The 22,251-nt window shown below is 43.6% G+C and overlaps 1 protein-coding gene across 1 annotated transcript in view; it reads right to left on the minus strand.

Annotated features, from left to right (window-relative positions):
• The window catches only part of jarid2b (jumonji and AT-rich interaction domain containing 2b), a 120,575-nt gene that overhangs the window by 40,229 nt on the left and 58,095 nt on the right, over positions 1-22,251 (minus strand). The window contains exon 3 of the mRNA XM_071524161.1: positions 17,103-17,229. Within this exon, the coding sequence (XP_071380262.1) occupies positions 17,103-17,229 (127 nt within the window). The remainder of the gene's footprint in view (positions 1-17,102; positions 17,230-22,251) is intronic.

Genomic DNA, 22,251 nt, shown 5'->3' on the forward strand with positions numbered 1-22,251 from the left:
GAACTTATTTGTCACACCACCTCCCTCATACACTACACATTCACACCCAGGGGTGAACACATGTTCTCATACGTGTTTAAGGAAAAATGTGAAAGCACACGCATGCACACACACACAAGCCCTAGACTGTCGGGGGCCACGTGAAGCAGCTAGTGGCCTCAATCGATTAGTGCTGCTGTGTGTGTGTGTGTGTGTGTGTGTGTGAGAGTGTGTGGGTGTGTGGGTGAGAGAGAGAGAGAGAGAGAAAGAGAGAGAGAGAGAGATAGTTTGAGCTACGTGCTATAAACGTTGAGGAGTAGTGATAGGAGCAATGCGATATCCTGGTATTATTTGTCAATTTGCCGCGGACCGGATTGAAGTAAGGGAAGATAGGATCATGTCTGGAGAACACCCACAATGCATTTGGTGCAGCGACTGAAAGGTGCAGGGCTCCGATTACACTTCAATCAGAGAGCGGCGCAGTGTCAAAACGTGTCAATTTCCTGCTGTGACATCGGTATAAGCTCAATATGTGAGAAATTGCGAGATGATTGCACACATATTGCGAAGGCGCCACATTTGCACGCAGGGTGTGAGAAAACTGAACAAATGATTGTGTACACACATCCAGTTTGTTTACAATCAAAATGCTTGTACATCATTTGTAGGGTCAGAAACTTTATGTAACTAGCTTGGCATTTTATGAGCGGGTGAATTTGGGTCCAAAAATATATTGATCTCGCACATCGTATGGAAGTAGGAATTCAACTGGGAAACTGCATTTGATTGGCTGATGAAACAATTTCACACACTTGACTGAAATGATTTTGTGAATAATGAATTTTGTGCATTTTAATAAATCATATTACCATATATATATTATTGAATGTAATGTATTATAAAACAGCTTTTTATTTTACTTTAACACTATAAACTATAAAACAGAGATAGTGTTTTCCCCCAGGCATTACAGAATAAAGCTCTGGTCAAAAAGGAAGAACACAACTGTTTAATAGGCAGAACAAGATGGTGGGGTGGTGGAAGTGTCACTTCACAAAGACATGGCTAAGATCTACTGGCTAAAAGGGAGAGAGGGGGGGAGAGACACAAGAACTACAGAGAGAGAGAGAGAGAGAGAGAGAGAGAGAGAGAGGGGCAGAAATGGAGAGGGGAAAAAAAAATCTGAAAATCAAACAGAGGACTGGAGATGTGTGAGTGAATAACGACTGAAAAACAAAAACACATTCAAGGACAGATACGGAAGATAGAGTGTGACAAACAGAGAGGGAGACGGAGCACAGAAAGAGGAAGAAAGCATGAGAGAGGTAAGGCACAGTCCTCTTTGTTTCACACCTTCACACTGTGCCCGCTAGGCTGGCCTTTTGTTGTTGCCGGGCTGGAGGGCTTCCGCACTTACACACGCACAAATAAAGACAGACACACACACACACACACGCACGCACACAAACAAATAAAGAAAGACACTCACACACACAAACACATGAAGATACAAAATCACACACTTTATAACCCTGCCTAACCGACTTGAACTCTTTCCTCACCAAATTCACCTTCTCAACCTGCACACACACACACACAGACACACACACAAGTAATACACACCTGCTTCAGCTCTCACTGCTAGGGATAGACGGGCAGAGAGGATGGAGAGAGATGGAGGGGAGGAGAGAAAGTGAGATGAAGGGATGGAGGAAAAGAGGGAGGGAGGGTAAGCGAGAAGTGAGGAGGTTTGCGTGACTGCAAGACAGAAAGATAGAAGGGAGAGAGACGCAACTGTGGCGCCGTCTGCGTCATTTCAAATTTCAGGTAATTTTGATTATAATTAGGTAATTTTGACCACACACACACACTGCATCCATTTCAGCGTGAGGCACAGACCAAGTGTTAGGGCACTGCTTTACATACACCCACAGCACACACACAGAATTCGGCACACATACACACACAAAACAATACCTACAATACAAAAAAACCCAGTTATTATTATATATAATTTTAGCGTTTTCTATGCATTTTATTGCATAGGCTAAATTCCCAAATAATAGAATAAATTATTGAAAAAAGGTGACAAATACGCAGGCTTTGAGGTTCACAATGGGATCAAACCCTGATGAAGACCTGTGGTTAGGTCTTGTTTTAATCTAATGTGTAGCCATGCATTTTTTTTAACTTTTTACTTTTTTCCACAGTGGACAGAGTGACTTTGTGGATTCTGGCTTAAGTATCAAGCTTTTATTGAAGAGAAAAACGTGACATCTGCTTGACAAAGCCAAGAGTAAACTCCACAGCCTGTTTTCCATCAAGTCTATCTGTTCTCCAAAGCATCAGTCTACAACACTGTAGAGCCAAGCAGCATCTCTATGTCCCGTTTTATATCATTAACTATATACTAGTTAATAGTACTCAATATTAATTAATAAACTATATACATTACTATTGCTGTAATTGCTGATTACAGAAATTTGCTTTGGCAATACGTATTGAATTGTGCTTCATGCCAGTATAATCTCAAAAATGGAATTGACAGAAATGCTGTTCAATATATTTTTTTCTTCTTTTTTTCCTCTCTCTCTTTTTTTCCTCTCTCTCTCTTCTTCTTTCTCTCTTTTATCTCCAAGTGCATTCCTTCTTGTCCTTCATCTATGGTCTATCCCTCTCCAATATCATTCTTTCCCCTCATTTCTCGCTTTCATTCACCCTTCCCTTCTGTTCAACGTTTGACTGAGACAGGAACCATGCAGAGTCACTGTGTGTGTGTGTGTGTGTGTGTGTGTGTGTGTGTGTGTGTGTGTGTGTGTGTGTGTGTGTGTGTGTGTGTGTCTGCGCACGCACATGCAGACTTTAATGGACCTTGACTTAAAGGGAGGACAGCATATGGTTTATTACACAAAAATCACACACACACACACAATTTCCCCATCATCAGTCATGTTCTCTTTGTACTACTTCAGGCTCAAAGCAATAATAATTTTATACCATATTTATGTATGACTTCACTAACATAACGATAAAATAAATAAAGGCCAATAACTTTAACAACAAAAATGCCACACATGAATGAAGCGTGCTTGCATCATTTAAAATCACAGCTTACTCATATAGTTTTGCATTTAATCTGCTATTATCACAATTGGCTTTGGGATGTGAAAATGTCATCGTTGCCAGAGCAATATAAAGCAATGTGTTTTCATGCCAATTAATTACTCCATGGCAAGCAGTGGAGACGGCAGAATTCACACACATTCTCTTTCTCGCACACACACACATAGAAGAAAAATGTGCTCCGATACACCTGCAAGGCAATAGGAGAAAACATGTACATCTACTGTGTGCGTATACACAGACGTTTCCATGTCCATGTAGGCACACCTGTATCTGTGCATGGTTGTGTGGAAGTTGTTATGTTAGCGTATAGTTTCACATGCGCAGCCACCAAAACCTGTCATGTCACCCTATAAATTCAATCTCTCCTGCAACTTAATATCCCAATGGAGGGAGCAACATAGACTAAGCTCTACCATGAACATCTCCTAAATGGTAAGCAGAGGAGAGGCTGAGCTCCCCATAAAAGCCTCTTTAGAAAACTAAACCCTGGATAGTTTTATTGGTCCGGCCTTAGATGAATAGGATCCTATTTAACCGCTTAAAGAGAGGGGAGGGAGATGGAGGTGGGGGGGGTGGGGGGGGGTGGAGAGAGAGAGCGAAAGAGAGAGAGTGAGAGAGAGCAAGAGAGAGAGCGAGGGAGGGACAGACAGAGAGACAAGAAAGAAAAAACTCAGGAAAGAATGGGATGAGAGAGAGAGAGAGAGAGAGAGAGAGAGAGAGAGAGAGAGAGAGAGAGAGAGAGAGACATGAGCAAATAAAGCGATGTGCTTACTAACATCCTGTCTAGACAGTCAACCTGAGCCTTTTTAGATGAGCCTCTTCTTTTTCTGGGACAGTCCTGTCCTATCTGTTACCTATTAACTAACATGGGAACCATGCTGGGGTTGGGGGGAGGCTTTCCCAAAGTCTAATAAACGCTGAAGACACACATGGGCTAACTGGGTAGTCGCTGGATACAGGTCATTCTCTAGCAATGTGACTAGACTCTTTATATATTATCACTTCTTGCTTTTTCCCATTTTCACAGTCTGGTAACAGCAGAGACGTGGCCAACATCATGACAGGCTAATAAAACATATTTGGTTCACTGACGATGTGATAATGCTTGGTTTGGATGGGAATCTACAAGTGGGGCAGTAAGCGTGTAAAACCGTAGCAGCTTACAATGCAAAAACTACAAATGAAGAGTCAAGTAATTACTTAAAAGATGACATCAAACAGGCCCGTGTCTTCTTTGGAAATACTCTTGAAGTGGCAAAATCTCCCAAAGTAGCTCCCGCTCTCAAGACAGAATTATTATTATTATCATTATTATGGGTGTCAGTAAGCCGGAGCACCAAAATAATCATGGTAACATCACTCAACACATTCCTCATTTCCTCTAGATTCCACTGGAAATATGGGTCGCCCCACAAAGTTTTGTCAATATGTCAACGCTGAACCACATCTCTTTATTCGTAACAGATGAGGAGACAACCAAGCATGCATGAAACGCTTAGGGTATACAGCACACACACACACTCACACAGATACACACACACATACACATACACACAGACACTTCAATGCCACTGAGGACCAGGTAAATACTGAGAAATCAGCATGGGGACAATTTGTGATGACACGGCTGTTTTCTTAAGCACTGTCACTCAGTCTGCGCTGAGGGCCGAGCGGTAACCTGAGCTTCTTATTTAGCCCTCCGTCTGTCTATAGGAGGGCTGTGTGGGTGTGTGTGTGTGTGTAAGCCAGGGTACACTATGTTCCCAAGCATGTGCAGCTATAGCATACTCATCCGTGCTGTGCCACGGTAGGGTAGCGGGGCTCACATAGTTCAAATTAGACTGATTGCACTGATTGAGGCAGAAAGCGAGGAGAGAGGGAGGGAAACGAGGAAACCGAGAGCTAACAGCGGGAGAAAAAGTGAGAGATTACAGCAGGATGTCCCCATTCATCCCTTACTAATCCACCTTTCATCCATCCCTTCCTCCCTCCATCCCTTCCTGCTACCACCCCCGACTTCACCCTTCAAAAGGCTGCTCTGACGTCTAATATTACATGTGCCACCATAGCTGCTAGGGCATTGATTAACTTTGAGAAGGAAAAAAAGAGACGGTCCTGTCAGCCAGCAATCCAAGGGAAAAGAAGAGAAAAAAGAAAGGGATAAAGGACCATTGGCTATTTCCCTACACTACTTATACTGAAGGGGGTAGGGAAAGGAGGAGGACACAGGGGAAGAGAAGAGAGTGAGTGAGTGAGTGAGTGAGTGAGTGAGTGAGTGAGTGAGTGAGAGAGAGAGAGAGAGAGTAGACGAAGTCTGTTCACGATGGGAGAGAGGCCTTTACCTTGCATGACAAGTTACAGCTGTTCTAATGTGTTTTGGTCAGCCAAAACCAGATCGCTGTGTGCTCAGGCAACACAGCTGGGGAGGGTTGACAAAGATCACACACATGTGAACACACACACACAAGCCTTGTCCATTAAAGACAACAGCCAGCTCTGCTTCTAGTTCTCAGAAACCTCTTCTCCTCATCTCCATCCTATCAGCACCTTTCCACTGAAGTCCGTTTCCATGGGAACTGCTGTGATGGCAGGACTTCTCCACATGGAGAGGGACAGCACCCTTAAACCATAGGGCCCGGGTTCAAGCCCCCATGTTGGCAAGAATCCACCCTGCTGAAAGACACTGAAGCCCTACCAGGTCCAGGGATGCTGTTCTACAGCTGATCCTGACCTCTGACCTCTCTTTGGAGAGGAGCCCGCAAAAACAGAATTTCTCCTGCACACTCAATCACTCACTCAACACTATTTCCCTTAGAGTAGGAGAAGAGTATCACAAAAAGAAACCTCCAACCCTGCGTGGGGCCCAGGACCGGCTCTTTGAACTGGTTTACTCTCCACCAAAACACAACATCAGCAGGGTGCACATTGTAAGAAACTAGATGACTAAGCACCCGTGTGTGTATGTATACAGCTGACAACAGCTGATTTATCAAACCATAAATCAACTCATTTGTGCATAAAACACTTACAATAAATGCAATGGAAAATATTTTAAATGCCAATTAAGCAGGAGTGATTGTTGAAAACAGGGTTTTCTATGCATGTTTGATTTATTGAATACAATGTTAGCTCAGCACGTCAGCATATTTCAATGCTTTACACATATTAAATATTGATGAATGAAGTCCAATATGTGCAAATACAAGCACAATATAATTTAGAACAGTAGAGGAGACAAACAAAAAGCTGCAAACACAATACTGAAACTTATAATGAACTGAACTGCATGTACAATCAAGCTTTTGATATCAGTGTAGTGGCCTTACATCATTTGAGGATATATGTGGATTCATTTGCGCAAGAGAACATTTTGCTTTTTGCATTTGGCGTTGAAGAGATATCTAGTGAAAGACACATTTATTTTCATTGCTTAAACAACTCAGACCTAGCTTGGAACCTTCTGAATCAAAACTACTTTCTGGCTCCAAAGCTAGATTTGAAGCCAGTTTCTCAAGTTTCATCTAGATCTGAAGCCAGATCGTACTTTCAGCAGATGTGAAAAGTCTTACATATTTTCACTAAATATAGTATCATACTGAGTATGTGGGAACCAAATCCTCCAGCGGGGGATGAAACGATACACTGAAGGAGTGGGAACTTAATGTGAAAAGCTCTTTAATGCCATGTTTGTCTGGGGACCTGAGGTCACATGCGCTGTCCCCCTATAGAAAATGTCTGGTTCCCCCGCAGTGAATCGCTGGCTGGGTTATGTGCAGCGGTCAGTGTGCGGTTAGGCCTGTGACCTTCCCTGTGCCACTGTAACCTGATATGGGATAAGGCAGGCTAGTGGAACATGAGCTATCTCCTGTCAGCCTGCTGGTGATTTGTGGTAACATGTCAGCCTGGGAGTTTTAAAGTACTATTTGTTGCCCAGTGTAAAGGCGCATTATAAAACTAGTGGTAGTCAGGCTGACAAGCTGCGTATTGATCACTTACTGTTCTGTAGCTCGAAGGGTAAGGTATAGCAGTAATACTACCAGGGTTTCAGGTTTAATTCCCACTGGGGCCACCCGTGCTAGAACTGTATGCACTCTTGTAAGGTGCTTAGGATAAAAGTATCCATCAAATGATATCAATCATGTAATATTAACTGGACAATATCTGCATATGTACGTATCTAAACAGTTTATTTAGCAGACACTTATTGGCCCTTTAGGATGCCCTAGATTTACAGCGGTTGCATAATTTGGGGTTTATACAGCAGGGTGGCAAAGGACAGGAGGATTGAACTGAAACCAAAATTTGAAATCTGGGCACAAGCCATAGGTCCAGATTATACTGATTTCACACCAGACCAGCGACCAGGGAAATACGCAGATCCACAGTCATTATGAAAGGGTCGACCTAAAGCTCCTAAAAGCGACGCTGATCAAGATCAGGATTAAGGGCCAGGGCAGACTCTACTCTGCTTGGTAAGAAAGTCTGGAGCATCATGTCATCTACTGTGTTGAACACACTGGCCTTTGGCGGCACTGTAAGGTGACAGCCAATAGGACATTTCCGGGTACGAGGTTCAGTGTGAATGGTTTCCTACAGGGGGTGGACCCTGGGCAGCAGACCATAATATTTGCAGGTCATGTGTGCAAAAGGAGCATGAGAGTTAACACTCCCTCCCTTCTCTGTCCTCTACTCTATCAATGCACACTCTCCTCTGTCTCCACTGTCCCTCTGCAGTCGTTTGTCCTGACAGCTGGTGGGGACAAACACTTATCTAGATTCTGGGGTCAGTGAACTTACTGCTTCAAAAGACATTCCAAAACTCCTCAGCACACACTATCACAATGAGACAGAAAGAGCGAAAGAAAGAAAGAAGCTGAAAGCAGGATTTGGCGAAGGAAGTGTTATAGAGAGTGATAGGCAGAGAGACAGAGCAAGTGAGAAATGTGGGTGGGAGAAAAAAAAAATAACATCACCACCAGCCGTCCCTGAGACCACAGAAATTAAAGGAAAAATCCACCAAGTACCTGTTTCCTCATGATCTGTAATAAAGAATGTGTTCTTAATTATCCTGTAATCCTGTATGGTGAAATAAATGGTTAAAAATATCCAACCAATGTTGCCTCAAGGAAAAAAAAACCCCATAAAACAAACAATTGATATTCACTCAACATAAAAACCTCTTGGCAATACACAGACAGCAATTGCCCACCGATATAACTACATGCACAGACACAAACAAATCACACCTGGGTAGACATACAGTTGAGCATGGCTTCCAATAATCAGACCTAGTTTAGGAATCCTTGATTTAAAACAGCCTCAAAAGTGGCAACATCACTAGCAATAAAAGTAATCCTCATGCTATCTCAAATATTCAAAATGTGCCTGCTATTTTGCATTGGTTTGGAAGAAATATGGCAAGTCTAAATCCAACAGATTGTAAAGCTGGTCCACAGTGTATCCAAGGTTTGATAGATTTTGGCATCAGGCTGGGCTGGAGTCAGATTTTGGATTCTCTCCCATGGTAAAGGTTATTGTGTGAGGAGAAGTGCACTGATCCAGAATCTGTACCTTGAGGGCTGTATTAATTGGCTCCAGATGGCCCACATGGTCCTGATAAAGGACTACCTCTCTGCAGCTGGCTCTCTCTGTGTGTGTGTGTGTGTGTGTGTGTGTGTGTGTGTGTGTGTGTGTGTGTGTGTGTGTGTGTGTGTGTGTGTGTGTGTGCACGCACACTTGCATGCCAGTCCATTTTGTCCACATCTGAGCAAGCTAAACATACATGTTTATGTGCGTAAGAGGGAAAAGTGTATGAATGTTTATTTGCAAAGATTAAGCTTTAGAAAAACGTGTAAGTGTTTAATCAATGTCTGTGCCTGCCCGTCTGTCTATATTTGTTTATGTGTTTGTGTGTGTAAGGCAGTCTTTCAGATCAGTTGTCAAATGATAAAATAAATGTGTGCGCTAAATTCTTAAGTCTGTAAGATCTCCTGGCCTTCAAAATGTGATGCTGAAAGCAATGATCAGATCGTAATTAGTACCGTGTGTGTGTGTGTGTGTGTCTCTATTCAAGCATGTGCTATTATATGAAAGAATCTCAGCTCCAGTGCTATTAGGTTTAATTTAACATGGATGCTAAAGTCTTGGACTTGGCACACAATAGGCACCCACTAACCGTCTAGATCCCTGTTAATTCACCTTCTAGTGTTCTGTCCAACATGTCCGCAGGCCGTTTAGAGTGAGACTGGAAAATGTGTCGGGATTATAGCCTAGTTTGACGGAACATTAAAATTTAGACGAGTTGTAAGCCTGTGTATCAATTGAGGAAAATGACTCAGTCAAGCATTACATACGCTTCTTCTTATCCCATACGGAGCCAACGGGGTTGAAAGTGCCTAGTCATATATCCGATTTGGGCTTGCAAAAGTCCTTTTTGTAAAAGATGGGTTTCCCACCCTCCACACCAACATTCCCAGACGGCGGTGGATGGTGTGTGTGCAGTGTAAACAGTGGTGTGTGGACGCTCACTTTACCCTAATGTGTTTATTGCTTTTCTGTCTAGATGCACTCAGGAGAGGGATGGCCTTGCAGTGAGCTGACCCACTGAACCTGTGACCTTCACACGCACACACATATGTAAACATCCCCCATATAGAGCCCAGTCTCACACATACACACACACCAAACATGTACATGCACCAAACACAAACACACACACACAAACACACACACAGTCATTAGTCAATGAGCCAAGGTCGCTGACAGGACAAATATGCACAGACAATTCCACCTATTACTCACTATATCAGGCCTCAAATACACACAGTAGTGTACTGGGACAGGCCTCGATAACCATGATAGGTAGTGTGTGCCACAATACTTCTGGTTTATTTGTCAGCATATACGGTTTTCAGGGCTCTACTTCTTTGCTTTGACATCAAGATAAATGCATGAGAGTGTTATTCAGAGGTGTGTGTGTCTGTGTGTGTCTCCGTCCCAATTCAGCTGTGACAGCTATATGCTTCAAGCAGTCACAATAGGGCTGATATTCATTTGAGATAAGGGATATACCACAGCCTCTGTGGTGTGTGTGTGTGTGTGTGTCCGTTTATTTAAATATAACCTTGGCTTTTCCCTTCCCTTTTTTTTCTGAATGAAACTAGGAGAGGGGAGATGGCCTGATAGGCAGATATAGAGAGAAAAGACATCTTGACAATAGATCAAGTTAGGCTGCATCTCCTTGAATATATAAATGCAATATTAGGTCAGATGGAAGTCGCCCATTGTCCCCTTTGTCACCTTAAAAATGTTAATACCCCAAAGTGACAGCGCGTTTACAGCTAGAGCTATGATCTAAGTGCCACTAAAATAACATCAAAACACAAGTCTTGTTTCACCCAGAAGTAATCAGAGGCTGGATAATATGACAGTGAATTATATGGCAGAAAACAAATAAAATTGGGGCAGTTCACTCCAAATAATAAACAGTATTCCCTGCCCTGCCTTCAGTGTGATTACTTCCCTCATGGCAAGAAACAAAAGATAAATCGTTGCACTTAAACGTCATGCTCTGTTAGCAGTCAAGGTCCAGCGCTCGGGGCGATTTGCTGACCCCCCCCCCCCACACACACACACCACACACTGAACTCTGACACTACGACCTCTGACCCCGCAGCCCACCTTAAATCACCCCCTGGGAGTGGCTGACCATGGCCATGCTGGGTCAATAAACATCAGAGCTAGTGCTGTTTGTGCTTAGCAATCAGTCTAATTAAGCCTGGTCACATAGAAGGACCCTCAGACCTTGGCTGGTCTAGGAGCCTCAGGGTTGGAGTCTGCTGTTCAAACAAAAGATCAGGGAACTATGGCTCAAATAAATTAATAAATAGATAACTTCTATTCCCACTCTTTGGAATGCAGATTTCTCTTTGATTTTCATGTGTACCGTGCATCTTGTGGTGCTGCTATGTGAATTGAGCTTGGATTTGAAAGAGATTGAGATACATAAGCATACACAGACACGGCAAACTAGGATACACACTCAAGCAAGACACACACACAAGCACAGATTACTCCCAACTGATCACACTCTCACCAGTGCGTTTTCCAATTTCCGCAAAATTCCCAGGTTTAGAGGACGAGTCTGACCCTTCGAATGGGTCACTGCACTCTGCAGTGGAGCATTCTAACGACCTACACTTTTTATAAAATGTGCTTTTTCATATTTAGCTTTCACCAGAGCTCTAGCTGAGGCGAGACACCTCTTTTGTAGGGCAGCAAGGTTGAATTTTGCTTGAATCTAGCTTTGGCCCGCTACCTTTGCAGGTATTCTTTGTGGCTTTGACTGGAACATGTGGCTTGACATACTAGACTTGTGTCTCTCAATGAAAAGTGTTATTTCAAAATGAGATTTACAGCATCCAAAAAAAAATTGACACTCTCACAAAATGATTGTTGGCATAAACATAACAACACCTTATGTGTTACTGTGAAAACTATGAGTCATCTTAACACATTTGCTTACAAAAGAGTTTTGATTTATGAGGACAGAATAATCTGTGTACATAGCATTTTGGAATGAAACCCCTACAATTTCACAAAGACATTGCACACACTAGCAAAGGTGTTGCATGACTTTAACGCATGACTTCAAATTGCACCAGATAAAAAGATAAGCAAAATGTTAAACCTTTGTGAAGAAAACATCAGCATATCGCCACACCTCACCCTGTGCAATATGTGTACAGCTGCGGGTGTATGAATCCCTCGCGGCATTTACATTTTGTTGTATCATGCCACAAGGAGCAGCATGTAAACCAAGCTAACCAGTTGTAACATGGCTAATCTGTACTACAATCACAGTGCTGGGACTTGTATTTGACAGTGATTATGTGTGTGCGTTTTGTGCGCTGAGTGACATTATGCAGTGTGGTGGATGGTTAATGCTCCTTCACCCTGCCATTTCAGCAGAGTGGAAGGCTTTCATAAAGCCGCTGTGAGGCAGCGACAATGAGAGCAGAGTTTAGAGGAGATTTTGGAGACTGACGTGCTGACATACTGGGGTGACACACTGACAGACTGACAGAGAAAGATGGAGAGAGAGAGACAAAGAAACACAGAGAGAGAGTGAGAGAGTGTGTGTGTGTATGCCACAATGCATGTGAAAGAGTAAGGTCTAACAAGCAGACACAAACATTCACTCACAATAGTGATTTAAATACTAACACAGACACACAGCATCAATTGATGCTCCACATTTCTGTGGGTGTTTCAAAGACAAACACAGTGACACTAATTAATTTCATACTTAAAGAGGCCATTCCTTTGGACTGGACTAACTGTCTGCCTTTTGAATCACCTTAGCTTTGTGTGTGTGAGTGTTTCTATGCATGAACGTGTGGTATATGCACAGCAGTATCTAAATCTATGCAAAATACATGGTGGAATACATTAGTGTAGGTGGGTGGGTGTAGCAGCTGTGTGTGTGTATTAAATGAATGCCTGTGTGTGAGCGCATGTGAGAATTCCACTGTGTATGAATGTTAACCATTAAGTGTAACAGTACAGCGAGGTGTTCCGCTGCATACAGGCCGCCTCGCAACACCATCTAAAGCAAATCAATAGACACATTATAGCCCTCTATTAACACGCGCTCTGTGTGTGTGTGAGAGAGAGAGAGAGTGTGTGCGCACACATGCGCGTGGGTGCGTGTAATCCCTCATAAATGGAAATGGTGATTATGCATTACTGACAAGAGTCATTGGTTACGCTAGACGAGACAAGTGTGTGTGTGTGTGTGTGTGTGTCTGTATGTGTGTGTGACTGTGTGTACACACTTGGCATTCATTAAGTCGAAACAAAACAAGCGGCGGCAGCTGAGTGTGTGCGAGTGTGTGTCTTGGCTGAGACAACAGAGAGAGAACAGATTCAAAGAGAGCCAAAACTGGGGTTCAGTGGAGAGACAGAGTGAGAGTGTGAGAGAGAGAGAGAGAGAGAGAGAGAGAGAGAGAGAGAGAGAGAGAGAGAGAGAGAGAGAGAGAGGAGAGAGAGAGAGAGAGAGAGAGAGAGAGAGAGAAAGAGAGAGGGGCAAAGTCTGCTTACAATGGGCCCTCAACTCCTGATCCAAACAACACACACACACACACACACACACTCTTCCCCCCCTGGGTTCTGCAGCTTTGTGTGTATGTTTGTATTCACTTTTTTAACTCACTTTAGCCAACACAAGTCCCGGGGGCAACGCCATGGAAACCCCTTGTAAGCGTTAATCAGATGAGCTAGAGCCAGATGCATCATGGTCTAGGTCTTCTGGTTCTGAATTTGACTCAAGATGCCAGAAATCTTGAGTCACGTCAGTTTAGATGCTGGTAACTTCTTTACATGCGGAGTTACAAACTGATTAACAGATTACACATCTGAAAAGTGGTAAACACAATCTAAAACTGGAACAACAACATTCTCTACAGCATGTACAATCAAACCCAAAAATATTTCCTGATCGTCAAAAGCAAAACATCTTGCTCCTCAAGCCAAACTGGTGTCTTGTTTTGACTGTGCCAGCAGGACTAGTACATGCCAAAATTAAAATACCAATCCAATGAATGATTTAGTCGTTTGATTTATGACTTGTAATATAATTTGAAAATTATCAAAGCATATTTATATTGAAGATGAAGCATCTGTAACAGCTGCATGTTTTTGTGACTGAATTGCAGTTTCCTCTGTGGTTGCAACAATAATATTCTACACAACAGAAGCTTTCTAAGTGCAGCAAGAACTTACACTGGGGTGACAATTGGAAAATTTAATAATCATGCATGAAAAGGTTGACGCTACCAATACTTGCCAAGACACCAACCTCAGGGTAAAGAAGCACATGAATATTTTGTGGTAGCACACCTTTAAGAGCCCATTCTAGGAATTGTTTTGGTACCTCAATTACAGGTAAATAGGCAGACGGCCATTTCATCAGCCTCAATCAAATGTGGGAGAGGAGAAGAGGTGTAGCAATATAACTAGGTCAGTAAACCACGGCGGTAGAGATGAGACTGCAATTGAGTGTGTGTGTGTGTGTGTGTGTGTGTGTGTGTGTGTGTGTGTGTGTGTGTGTGTGTGTGTGTAGGGGCCAGCCTTGGCTAGGGAACCCCATTTGGAGAATATGGTAGTGCCAGTTGTGGAGGGCTACAATGAGCTGGCATGTTGAAGGGGATGTGGTGCCAGTCTATCCGCCGGTCTCAGGAGCATGGGAAGGCAAACACAGAGTTGATCTCAAAGACTTCTAAAGAGGGCCGCTTCCTGCCAAAAATCACTCGCACCTGTCCTTCTGTCTCTCCCTCCCCACTGCTCCTCCCCTTCTCTCTCTCTGTCTTGTGGTGTGTATGGCTCTCTCTGTTTCTGCCACGATTCCTCCATCCTCTCTCCACCTTGTGAAACTTTTTTCCTCGCTCTGAATTGGAACCAGCTACCCCCCCCCCCAACCCCTCCCCCTTTCCCGTCCCTCTGTTTTGGCCAGTGCCAGGTGTAAAGGCTCCTGGAACCATCTCAGTTACCCTGTTGAGGAACAGTGCGGGACACCCATGCCAGGGCACTGGAGTCATCCTTCACACATACAACACACACACAAACACGCACACACACAAAGTAAGCTTTAGAGGGAGTGAGGCATTGCCAAGTACTGGCTAGGCTTGCGTTTCATTAGCAACAGATAGAGAGCCTTTCTTCATTCAGCCCTACCGCTTGTGTGTGTGTGTGTGTGTGCGTGTGTGTGTGTGTGTGTGTGTGTGTGTGTGTAGTGAACTAATGAAAACCACCGAGCAGGCTGGCCTCCAACTGAACTCCACTCAACTAAACACACAGCTCTACTGGCCATCAGAGAGAAAGATAAAAGGGTGTGTGAGTGTGTCTTAGTTATATCTTATTCTTTAAATGTATTTCTTCTTCAGCAGGTAGAGAGCAGAGTGCCGCTGCTTTGCTATAATATAAGCCCCAGGGTCGCTTTGTTTCAATCCAACTCTCTCTTTCTGCTTCTGGCAGTCCCCTCTAATTTATTTCTCAGTTTCTCTGAGATGTATACTCCACGCTCATGTATCCTGTCTGACTTCAAAAACAACTGTTATTAAGATTATTATTAGTAGTAGTTGCAGTAGCAGTAGAAAATTGCTGTATTTCTCTTTCTTCACATTTGCTTCTGTCTATTTCAATATGTCTAGACAATGGAATTTCTTTGAATTCACAGTTGTACGACAGTTATAACGTTTCAATCTCCCAGACACCTTTAATTACTCGTCAGTTTAACAAGGTTCTAAAATGCCCCACTGCTCTGTTTCAAAGCCATGCAGATGAAAGCTTGTAATGACTAAGTTCAGATTGTAGGTTACAGTATCAAATGACAGCTAGGAGGACTTAGGCAGGTGTTTGACACACAGTGAATGCAGCCTGTATGGGCTGCTCTCTACAGAAGGACATCTGCTGCTGTCCGGCCCCCAGACTCCGCCCCTGGCTTTACACTGACGCTTTGATGCCCTGTCAATGTCTGTGAGAGACCAGTAGCAGAACAAAACAACACACACCCACGCACACACATGCACACACGCACACATGCACACAACCTGCCACCTGGGCATGGTTAGGCTGGAAAATTAAAAACTGAAAAAAAAAAAAAAAACGGGGAAAAAAAGGCCGGAAAATTAAAAACAGAATAAGAAAATAAAAGAAAAATAAGAAAAAGTTTTTGTACGGTAGTTTGGTTGTAACAGAAATGTATAAACATACATGTTTGGATGCAATAGCTTGTATACATGTTTGGATGCAATAGCTTGTATTATATGTGTGTGTGTGTGTGTGTGTGTGTGTGTGTGTGTGTGTGTGTGTGTACGCATCTAAGTGATGCAGGGGACAAAGTAAGCACACACAGACACACCAACCATTTTAATCTGCTATAGACTCTATAGAGCATGATTGTATGCAAATCATATTTTCCAGCTTGTGATTTCAAAACCTGCCACTTGCCGACTGCATTAGAACGGTCACAGTTTCCAATGATCTTTTATTCCATTTTCCAAGAACATTTGCCTAAGAGAAAGCAGTGTTTTGTGCAAATCTCTCTGAAAATTACTATTTTTTCTCCCAGACGAAAATCCTTTTCAATAATTCACTCATGATATAAATCCCTTCATAAAAAAAATACGCAGGAAAGAAATTAACAGCTTATTGTACTCTGCATCAACTTTCATTTTTAAATTATTAATTTGGAAATGCATGGCAACATTTCTTCAAGTGGCTAATTATAACTGAAATGGCATTTGCGTTTAAAGATGAGGGGGCGCGCTCGTTAAAAGACCTCGGCGCTCCTTAAACGGCGGCACTATTTACACTGCTTTGTTGACGCTATCGTTTCCTATTACAGAGCTAATAGGCAACTTGCTCTTCTGCAAACGTTTTACAACAAAGACTTATGAGGAGAGGAGGGAGGAAGAGAGAAAGAGAGGAAGAGTGAAAAAGAGTAGTTTCTAAATCAACGCAAGAACAAAGTAACAATGAAACATTTTGAATGTTTCTTGCTGCGCATGCGGAGAGAGAGAGACAGACAGAGAGCAAGGGGAGACAAAGAGAGAATGAATTACGCAGAGAAAGAGAGTAAATTGAGAAAAAGAGAATGATAAAGCGAGTGTGTGTGAAAAGGTGTAGATAACTGGAGCCAGCTGGAGCTCTTTACCCTCAGAGCTCCAGAAATTAATTTGACTGGCAGCTAGGCCACTCTGCTCCACACCTAGTTTGTAACGCTTTCTCATCACACTAGCAACCTCATATGCACACACACACACACACACTCAGGATCAGCAAAAGCCCTTAGGACCAAGAAAAGGAAGGACCTTCCCACACAGACAGACACCAACTGGCTCACAATTCTGCATCGATGCAAGTTTCAGGACTCTATAAAGCTCTATAACTCTTAACTGTAACACACCACACACACACACACACACACACAATCTCACCTCTTCTTAGCAGGACCGTCCTCAGAGTATTCGCCACTCCCATCCAGGCCTTGGGAGCGCAAGGAGCCATCTTCTTTGTGGCCGCCCTTTGACCCCGAGCCGTTCAGCTGCCCATTGGCCAGGGAACCTGAAGAGGAAGGCAGCACAGGGGTTAGAGGCAGGCTGGCAACCATTCAACCCATCGCTGCTGTTGTGTGGAAACCTTTCAACTCCAGATCCTGTCTATAAGTTTCATTAAAGCTTGGATCTTTTTGTGGATACAAAGTTTTTATCCGGCAGCAGCAATATAGTCTTCTGTTGAAAAAGATTGTTTTGTTATGTCATTTCTCTTTGATACAGTGGAGAGGATCTAAGGGTTAAAGGCGGAGTAGAATCTAGATATATTCTTTTTGACAAGATCATTATGGTAGTTGTACCACACTACACTGACAGTGTAGAGTGGATGTAAACAAGGAAGACAGGAGCGACAGACAGAAAGACTGAAAGGGAGAAATACAGAAAGAAACATATTCAAATTCTTAATGATGTAGATTTCCTTTAGCCTGACGGAGCGCCCTAGGAAACAGAAGCTGAACAGAAACAGACACTGAGCTGGTAAGCCAAACACTTAAAAAGGATCGTCAATCAGTGCTAAAATACTGACATTTTCACTATGCAACTGTGTCCCACTAGCAAACAATTTAGCCAATGTCATTTGTAGTTCAGTCCTTTGAGCATATACTTCAAACTTTGAAATGACTAAAATCACACAGTCACATAATTACCTGCCACACATGTCGGAACATTTTTTAAGCTTTATTGAATAAGGATAGATTGACCCATTTGCTTTTGTTCCCAGGCTAGCCCTCCTCCACGCTTACACACATTCACACCTGTCCCTCACATCAACTATTGCCACAGACTTGTATTGGAGCCTTATGGGGGCTGCCGTGCTCAAAGCCACCTCAATGGTCGTTTTTGAGAGAAGGAGAGAGTGTTTCACTTTCCCTGCTCACATTTTCCCCTGCCAAATGCAACTGCTGTTCTTTATAGATGACAGTGATGTGTGTCCTTTGGCCAAACAAACAGATAAAAAAAAAAAAAAGAAAACACAAGCCAGGGGCAACGAGAGGAGAGAACAGATATTGCTGGACTTGACATTCTAGTAAGCCCAATTGACTGAGACGTAATTAAATATTTAGCAAGCAAGTCAGACAAACAAAATAAGCCCCCGGACGGATTCTCAAATCAAAAGCAACAACAGGCACTGAGAATTCCAATTAGGTCAAAATGGAGGAGTGGAAGTCAATGGTAATTAAGGGAGACAACCAAATTAAATAGATATCGAAAGCCCCGACTTCCTCATGGGCAGTTTTTGCGATTCTTGGAACGTCTCATACTGGCCTGTCTGATTCAACAATAGAGCCTGAGTGAGTGAACTTTTTGGAAAAACAAGTGGGTAAGTTCAAAGCTTTTCAAAGTTCATAAAGAAAAAAAATTGTAGGCACTGCCAAGGAGATCATTAATACCCGAAGACAGATGGGCAGTCACAGGATTTAAAGTTGCTCTGCTCTTGCAAGTTGAAATGTTTTTGCACAACTGAAAGTGGAAGATTTATATCAGTGATCGGTGTAGTAATCCATGACTCAACGGTGAAAGTAATTCAAAACATTACACCCGTTTTGACAAGTATCCCTGCCTGACTGCACTTTGGTACGACAGGTTGTAAAATTAACACCGCCGTTGATGCAACCATTCATTTTGAAATAACCAACGATGACTCACTGGACAACATACAAGCGGTTTGTTAAACCTTCTTCCCTGTTGTTCACAAACACCTTTCCGATGTTGGCATGTCACTTCCCCACTGGCTGCGCGGCTCCTAGCGCCCCGCCTTCCCAACACACCCAGTGAAATTCCATTTGACTGATGCTTTAGAGGGAGGTGTCAGTCATCCCGCACCGCAAACCCCTAATAGTGGGTGTCAAAAGGAAAATAAATTAAGATAATAATGACAGTGGTGCACGGGTTAGGATAAGTGGTGACTTGAATGATAGCCTGTTAGTGAGGAGGCTACTGTCGAACAAGCCTGGGCGTTGTGGCATCTGAGAAAGACCGGGGGGGGGGGGGGGGGGGTAGAAGACAGCGTGCATTTCTTTCTTTCACACATGGATGAGCAAATGTGGAGCTGGAAAAAGGAGTGTACAAATATATGAGTTTACCAAGGTTTGCAAATGTGCTCTGCGCTGAATGAGCGCTGGCGGACACGTGCATACTTTCTCATTAAAGCAAACACACACTGCATCTCTTTATCACACTATCACACACACACACACACACACACACACACAGGGCAGGTCAGTACCTGAGAGCGGAGGTACAGTCATCAGACACATCGTTGCGGTCAGAAAGTTAACAAGAGCCGCCGTGATGAGTAAGACTATTGCACTGCTAGTAATGCATTATGTTGGAGTCTCTGAGTCTATAGGCCAAGGGTGAATCACTCCCTTTCAGTGTCTTGGTTGGCACGAAAGGCCTACACCCACACGCCTTTCATCACTCGAGAGAGGAAAAAGAAAAGAAAAAATCAAGTTCCGCCCCAACTTCACTTGAAGTTTCGCCTTTCATTTAAAAGTGTTATTGTGACACAATTTTGAAATTATGTCAAAGGAGAATTCCATTAATTTGCAGAAGTAGACATTTTTTGAAAGATTTTCCAAGCTTTTTTCTTAGCATAAATTCCCAAGATTGAGGCAGATTATCATTGTCATTTTCCGGTACCTAGAACCATGAAAAAAGAATGTGTTTAACTGTGAAATATTGGAAAAAAAACAAAACAAAACCATTATTAAGCACTATGTGGAGGAGATGGTGAAGAGAAGCACTCTTAACATCAAATCTAGACAATATGTTTTGCATCTGAAATTTGCACCCGTGCAAAAATGAACTAGCTCATTAACTCTAATTGTGCTTAGAAAATGATTGACGCGCGATATCCCAACAGAACACAAACAAACTGGCAGAGGCCCATTTTACCACCCCTCTGCTTTTCTCCTCTCCCCTCTCTCCCTCCCTCCATCCCTCTATCCCTCCACAGAGTTGTTTGACATATGCTGGTCGCACATGAGTGCCCGTTTGAGGGGCAGTTCTGGGAATCTGGGGGAGGGACGGGGGAAGGGCCAGCCTGGCAGACAGGCAGGGAGCCGAGGGCCGGGGCCTCAACTCCAGCTCCCTGTGGCAGTCGAGGCCTACAACAAGGGTAGTTGAGGGGGGGGGGCTGTTGTGTGGGACGATGTTAGTGTTAGCATACCATCCCAATAGCTGCTCCTGTGGGGGGTTTATAATCAGATTTATGCGTGCTTAACTAAGCCCGTCGCCTCACTATGTTCACCTCAAAATCTCGAGAGAGGGAGAGAGAGAGAGAGAGAGAGAGAGAGAGAGAGAGAGAGAGAGAGGAGAGAGAGAGAGAGAGAGAGAGAGAGAGAGAGAGAGAGAGAGAGAGAGAGAAGAGAGAGAGAGAGAGAGAAGGGAGAACATAGTGTAACATGGCAAATCACAGGGTTGAGAGGAGCCTATTAGCGAGCGCCACAGTAATAAGTGGAACTATAGCAGTGTAGTCTTGCCATAGGAAAGACAATCATCGGGTGCAGAATGCATCATTATAAGTCCTTGACTGTACTTAAGACTACGACTACTCTAATGCCATTTCTATTGGATAGGGAATGATCTGTCCATAAGGCTGGTGAATGTAGTTATGAACTATAAAATGATTATTAGCTAGGTCAGTGGCTGTATGGCAATAATATGCAGTCTTTTGTCTTGTCCCTCATGAATGAACAATTCCTCGCAATTGTGATATCACTAATGTTATACAAGACTTTATCATTTTTCTTTTTTCCTTCTCTTTCTTCGTTTCCTTCTTTCAAACAATCCTAGCACTAAAACTCCTATTTTATGCTTTTTTCTCATGCTATCTTCCATGCCTGCATACAATTACAATTGTGGGATGATATAAAACGAAACAATGGGTAGTTTTATTTTAGGGAAACTCCCAATCATATCCATTCCCAGGCCTTTTTGAGAATAGAAGCAGATACTAAATTTGACTGCCTGGCAAATGGATTCGCAATAGCCCCAAATATATTGCTCTCTCTTCCAAAACGGCCCAAGCAAGCCGCATGACACTGACCACAAGCCAGAACAAAAGCACACAACAATATTCAGTTGAGAAACACAGCATCTGCTTTGTGCAGTTCAAGGCTATGTAGCTGAAGCATCAAAGAGAAAGGCAGGATCCTGTAATGGCTCTAGCCGTCGTGAGGAAAGAGCACGTGACAACGGAATGGATGCAATCTCTTTTCCTGCCTTTATTCAATATCCAACCTCTTTCTCTTTTGCCTGCCTCGCTTCCTTCATCCATTTCCCTCTGCCTATCTCCCTTTATTCCACTTTACCATCCTGCGCTCCCCTTCATCCCTCTTCCTCTGCCGGGTGACATTGTCACCGGAGAGGGCAGAGAGGGCCCACACAGTGTTTTAGCTGCCACTCCGGTCACACAAGGGACCGGTGGCATGGGAAATACAGACAGGCAGGAGAGTGACGCGGGAGTGTTGAAGGAAATGGGACGGCATGCATAAAGAGAGTAAGAGAGGCAGGTCCTGAGACGGCAGACGGGCAGAGAGATAGAGGGGAAAGTCAGCGAGACGGGCAAACAGACAGCCCGCTCTTCAGCCCCTCCTGGTTTTTGGCCAGCAGCCAGCTCCTCCATCAATAGCACTCAGGGAAATGGAGAGGGAGGGAGAGGAGAGGAGAGGATGGGAGGGGAGCGGAGGGAGATGGGCAGAAGAGGAGGTAAAGGAGAAAAGATACAGCTCCTGTGATTCAGAGACCTGGAAAGGAAGGGTGGGAGGAGGACAGAGGGAGGGAGGGAGGGAGGGAGGGAGGGTGGTGATGGAGGGAGAATGGAGAGAGGGGGTGACAGATACTGTAGATAGTTAAGATAGAGAGGGCCGAGGACAGGAAGGACAAAGCAAGCAAGAAAAGGGAGTGGGAGGTGGAGGTGGAGAGAAAGAATAGAGGGAGACAGAGAGAAGGATAGAGGGAATGGGAGGGAGAAAGAGGCTACGGTGAGGGGGGGGGGGGGTATAGATATATAATCGAGGAGATTGAG

The sequence above is a fragment of the Centroberyx affinis genome, unplaced genomic scaffold (assembly GCF_046629955.1).
Source record: "Centroberyx affinis isolate AG114_WGS23_722 - 3 ecotype Tasmania unplaced genomic scaffold, CSIRO-AGI_Caff_v1 ptg001158l_1, whole genome shotgun sequence".
Lineage (NCBI taxonomy): Eukaryota > Metazoa > Chordata > Actinopteri > Beryciformes > Berycidae > Centroberyx > Centroberyx affinis.